The 6,010-nt window shown below is 43.2% G+C and overlaps 1 protein-coding gene across 1 annotated transcript; it reads left to right on the top strand.

The window, feature by feature from the left end:
* Window positions 1–1,539: 1,539 nt before the first annotated feature.
* Window positions 1,540–3,336, top strand: LOC143338374 (zinc finger and BTB domain-containing protein 6-like). The gene is made up of 2 exons (XM_076758731.1): window positions 1,540–1,848; window positions 2,272–3,336. The coding sequence occupies exons 1-2, from the start codon at window positions 1,540–1,542 to the stop codon at window positions 3,334–3,336; spliced, it is 1,374 nt and encodes a 457-aa protein (XP_076614846.1).
* The last annotated feature ends 2,674 nt before the right edge of the window (window positions 3,337–6,010 follow it).

The raw sequence follows: 6,010 nt of genomic DNA, 5'->3' as shown, positions 1-6,010 counted from the left end.
TCACCCTCTGACTCAAGGCTCAATTCTTCCGTGTTTGACGCGGAAGCCTTTGAAATACTGTTTTAGTTCCCAGACCCCTTGCAGAAGGCGACGCCATCAGTCAGAGGTGGAATGTAACTAAGAGCATTAATTACTAGTTAGTTTGTGCTACTTTATGGTTCTGCTCCACTACATGTCATAAGGAAATACTGTCAGGGTATGGTTTTACACACACGGTATAAATGAGCGCAATTAACATTAAAAGGCATTAGTAGACTTGATAAATAATACACAAATAGAATATGATATCACTTAAAGGGGCCATTCTATGTAATGAGTAGTTTTTATACTTTAAGTGCACTTTGCTGTTAATGTCATGTTATGTCAAAGCCTGACTGGACTTAAGTTTCATTTACAGTTTTTCTCAGTTGTTTCTACACTGGTACTTGAGACACAATGACCACAACATGTAGCTCATATCAACCCCCTGAACGAGTTCTACTAAAATACAGCCACATTTCCTGCATTAACCGCAGGTCTAAACCACACCTTTAAAAAGACAAAACACTACACACAATTCTCCACATTTCACACAACCTTCATCAATAAAATCTCTGGTGTTTATGCTGGATTTAAGTTTCCTTCTGTCCACCCTGATAGCTCCTCACATGGGCCAACACATGCTGCACAATTGTTCAATTAACAATTGGAGCTTTAGCAATAAAAGGGCCACAGGGGAGCTCTTTAGTTTTGGAGGAAAGGATCCCAACAGAGGCAGAGCAAGAGGAGTGAATCTGAAAAGAGAAAGTCAAACACAGTCAATAGTAGAAAAGTTAAAAATTGTGAAAACCCGGGTGAAATAAAGGCACAGAAGGAGTTAATTAGTTCTGTCTCTCTCTCTCCTTCCCTCTCTCTCACACACACAAAGACATGCACACACTGCTGTCTGGATTTAGGATCCTCAGCAGAAAAGCCAGGGGAAGTCAGGATGATGCTTCGCCGCTGAAAGATGCGTCTCATCCTTCTGCATATGTAGCTCATTATCATTTTCTTTTTTCTGTGAATAATTGTGGCTAAACTGTCAGCCATCAGGCGAACAGAGACTCGCTGTTCTCTCTAAGTTAATTGTGGTTTTCAAGCAAGAAAAACAGTCTTTCTCACCCACTGGATCCATCATCTTGGGATGAGGCTGCGGTAAAAGGTGCGGCCAGATCATCACATCCAAGTGCGTTCTCTCTGTGTGTGTGTGTGTATTTGACTGACTGTTGTGCTTTAGTGTTGATTTTTGCTTAATTGCACACCACAAGCTTCTTATGGTGATAATACAATGTGGGAATTGTGATTTGACTGTAAATCAGTGGATTTTGGCTGTATTTCATCAGCAGTGTCAAAACATTTAGGAAATTTAGATTAAAAAAAAAATGCACACTGTTCAACTAGAAGTAGCAGAAAAAGCTGCTCCTAATCAATTTAATTTGATCTCTGCAGCTCACAGCTTTTCTGTCTTCACACTTTAACAAACTGCACACCAAATATAATTTTAAATCCAAACAGATCGTCATGTCAAGCTCCTCTGACACACTACAGTTTCGTTTCCCCACCCACGGAGACTCCATCCTCAGTAAAATTAACGCTCTGAGAGAGGAGCAGCGCTTTTGTGATGTCACACTCGTCCTCAGGAGTCCACGAGGTGCCACTGTCCAGCCTCTCCACTTCCACGGTCACAGAGTGGTGCTTGCGGCTTCCTCAGACTTCCTCCGTGACCAGTTCCTGCTCCACGAAGGTCTGGCTGAGCTGAGTGTGGGTGTAGTTTCCAGTGTGGAGGTCGGAAAGAGACTTCTCCTGTCCTGCTACACCGGGCTCTTAGAGGTGTCATACATTACACATTGCTTCTCTGAACAGTAAAAACAGAGCAGAATATCCAGAATGTAGTCATATTGCCAAATATACCCCAGTTCTAAACTATTTTGCAGCTGTTGTATTGTACAATAAGGATGAAATTGCTGCACATCACATTGTCAGAATGTTAGTGTATAAGAACCACATCAATAGGTAGAGTACCAAAACAGAACTAAGGAACAAATGTAATGTACAACAACAAAGGAGTGGGTGTTTCGTGATATGAAAGTTAAAGATAAAGGTGACTGAGATGACTTTGCTCAGTGGTTGTATTTCTGTTCTTGCGTGTGTGTTTAAATTGTGCAAGTGGAAGTTTGACATGTACTGTTTGTTGGTTTTCTTTTGATTAATTCACTCTTCTCATTGGTTTCCTTGAAATATCCATTACTGAAGGTCCCTCTGAGAGAGCTGGTGAGCTACCTGACTGCAGCCAGTGCGCTTCAGATGACTCAGGTTGTCGAGAAATGTGCCAAGGCCGTTTCCCAGTACCTCAGTCCCACACTGGCTTTCCTAAAACTGGAGAGACACTCAGAGGAAATGAAGATTCATCAGCCAGACAGCCTCAAAAATCAAGAGGAAAGGGATGCAGCCCTGCTCATCACCAGCGTCCAGGAAGCAAGCTCAGAGGAGGGGCAAGTGGTCGTGGTTCAATCCAAGTCGAGGGTCGGCCAAGAGGAGGGCGAGAGGAGGGTGGTTATAGCAAACGTAGACCTATCTGAAGATGCAGCATGTTGTCTCCAGTCAGAGGAAGATGGAGAAATCCATCAAGATCACCACATTACAGATGCCCAAAAATGTAAGCTGCACCCTCCTACAGCTGTCCAAGATAATATATCCTCTCCAGCCAGAGGAAGTTCGAGTCAACATGGAGAGTTGGTGGACAACTCCCACAACCAAGATAAACAGGCAGGGGAAGAGCAAAGAGATGAAAAGGAAATGTTTTTACTGGCAGCTCAATTGGAAGAACGTGGAGAGCTGGACTCCAATCTGTTTTGCCTATCTGGAGCACATCTGCCAAAGAGCCGTTGTTCTGCAGATGAGTTGACAGAAGACACAGATGGCATATTGGTGCAAAGGCCGTACCTGTGCAGGAGGTGTGACAGAGTCTTCCAGCACCTGGAGAGCTATGAGGGCCACCTGAAGGAGCACAGGCAGTACTTATGCTTGGTCTGTGGGAGAGGCTTTCAACAGAAGAGTAACTTGACCCACCACATACGTGTCCACAGTGGTGTCAAGCCTTTTCGGTGCCCGCTGTGCCACAAGACTTTTTCCCAGAAGGCCACACTGAGAGACCATCTCAATCTGCACACAGGGAACAAGCCTCATAAGTGTAACTACTGTGCTGTGCACTTTGCTCACAAGCCAGGTCTCAGGCGCCACCTAAAGGACATTCATGGTAAAAGCACCCTGCAAAACATGCTCGAGGAGGCTGTGGACTTGGAAGGCAATAAAGTTTAGTAATAAAGAAATGCATTATTTTGTGTTTCACAAACATTTGAATAAAATCTCAATGTACAGAAGTTCCCACTCTGCTACACAAGTGTCTGCCATCACACTGAGTTAATGCATTTGCACTGTAACAACTGGCTGATGGAGAAGGGGTCCTTCTGCACCTTCTGCAGTGTGTCTTGATCTCCACAGGTACAATGCGTTGGATTAAGTTCTGAGGCATGCAATGCACCAAATTAATGATGTTATATCATCTGCCATGTACAACAGTGAATGTAGCCTCATATAGGGTTGAGTTTGCCATTGTTTCCAGCACCTTTGAGAGTGCTCCAGCCTTTATAGTGTGTACAGCCAACTAAATGTGGGCCTCTATCACCTCTACAACCGAAGATTAGTCTGCTTTATCAAGATGATAAGCTATAATGTATATGTGAACCATAAGAAAGAAAATGTTGTGCATATTGAAAGTGCAGTGAAAGATTGCTGGAAGCGCTGCAACAAATTCTGGAGGAAACTTTGTTTACTCAATAAAAGAAATAAAATGCATTTCTATTCTAAAAGATTATTTCTTGGCTTGACTGCATACTGTAAGATAGATATTGCCTATATTAAACTGAGACTGAGCTTCACAGACAACCCTTGCCTCTCCATTTGACCCGACTGGAATTTTGTGCAGCTCGCTGAGCATTATGTTATAAGTGAGTGGGTTCTCCCTCATGGCTGAGAGGGTTTCCATGCTCTCTCGCACCAGTCTCTCCCTTCACATCTCTCCTTGTCTCCTTCTTTTATCCTTTTGGCCTAGAAATGTAGTTGTCACTCATCTCAGTGAATGGAACAATAGTTGTTGCTCTCCTCAGGGCATCCAAGGCTCCACTGACTTAAAATTTGTGAGTCTATGCGCAAATAATGAACACATTATGGGGTGTGTATTCAGTACAGAATATAGTGTGAATGTATGCGCTTGTGTGTGTGACCAAGGAAGACGGAGACTACATAGAAACACACTATATTTTATGCCAAAGCACATGTGGTATATCTGCCTTCCATTGAAAGAGATGCTTATATCTTCCTCAGAACAGTTTCCTCATTTGTCATTTTTGGAGCCATTCTTTGTGTGTGATGTTGGCATGTTGAAGAATTTGCACACAGTTGCACACATAAACACACACACACACACACACACACACACACACACACACACACACACACACACACACACAAACAGTACATGCAGCATGGATTTGGGGCACCTCCATTATGAATGAGAGACTAGAGGTATAAAATATGAGGAGGATGAAGGGAAGTGGGAAGATGGAGGAGTAGTGGTGGATTCAGAAACAGGAATGAAAAAAAGTGATAAAAACAAATATTGAGAAAACACATCTTCTTTGTTCTTATGATAATTCAAACCTCTAAATATACCACATATCTGTATGACTGTACCGAGAAGTTAGTTTACGTGGATGTTGGCGGCTGGTGGCAGGATGAAGATGAAAAAGTAGCACTTGCACCTCCTTGATATCCACCAATTAAATGTCTTTGAGCAAGGCCCTCAACCCCGCCCCCCCCCCCCCCCCGTCCCGTCCCGTCCCACTCCAGGAGGCAAGCTGCTCAGCGTCAACAGATGAGATGGCGGCTGCACAGGTGTGAATGTGTGTAACCGTGTGAGTGTAGAGCAGATGACTCTCTGCTGGTTGTCAGAATGTAAAACATCCAAACTGGTGTTTATATCACACACATAAAGTATGCATATATGACAGATTGCAAAGACTGCTCGCTTTTGACGGCAAAGGCTGTCAAACAAACTCAAATGCATCACTCACTGAATGCATGTGGTTTAAGGCTGTCATTTAGAAAACACTGCTTTCCAAGGCCTCAAATGACTTTGAATGAACAAACACTTTGAAGTTACTGCTTGCAGCTGTCAAGTTGCTCGACTGGTTATTTCCACATCGTGTTGATGAAGCATAAAACCTGCAGCCACCGTCACACACAGACAGGGAAGATGTATCTTTCCATACAGTGTCAGTGCCTCATGCATATACATCAGAACAGCCTAACTATTAGGGTCAAGTTTTCTTGAACACTGTGGCGCTGTGGTATTGTGATGGCGAGATGTTAAACATTACTTTGTGCGTTTACTGCAGCATCATGTAAGAGTGTGCTGACCTTTATCATGAACGCCTCTCTGATGATGCCAACAGCTCCGCAAAGTGCGTTACATATAAATAAAACTCACTCAAGTAAAACACACAGATAGGAAGGTTTCAATTTCTGTTTAACTTACACTAATGCTACCCAGACTTGTTATGCAAGTGAGTTTGAGTTCCTTACAGTGCCAAATGCACCACTCGTTACCACAGAGACAGGTGCCTGTTCAAATTTCACTAACTAAAGTAACTTTGTCAAGCCAACAGCCTGCTGCATGGACAAATGGCTCGCTTCAACAGTGCTGTGCAGATGGGATGCAAAAGATGTCCCATCTTATATGTTGTTGAGCAGGAACATTCCTGTGGACTCAGTGTCCCTCCGTCATGCTGCAGAAATAACACATTGTGCCTTAAAGCACGTATCTCATTAAGATCGTCTGGTCATGACAATGAGGCTGTGGATATCACACTTAATTTGCTTTAATTCTGCATACAGGAAGTATATAACATCTTAAAAATGTAATTTAGCACAG

The sequence above is a fragment of the Chaetodon auriga genome, chromosome 19 (genome assembly GCF_051107435.1).
Source record: "Chaetodon auriga isolate fChaAug3 chromosome 19, fChaAug3.hap1, whole genome shotgun sequence".
NCBI classification, from domain to species: Eukaryota; Metazoa; Chordata; class Actinopteri; order Chaetodontiformes; family Chaetodontidae; genus Chaetodon; species Chaetodon auriga.
The sequence above is the reverse complement of the archived record's forward strand: the minus strand, read 5'-3'. Positions and strand labels throughout refer to the sequence as shown.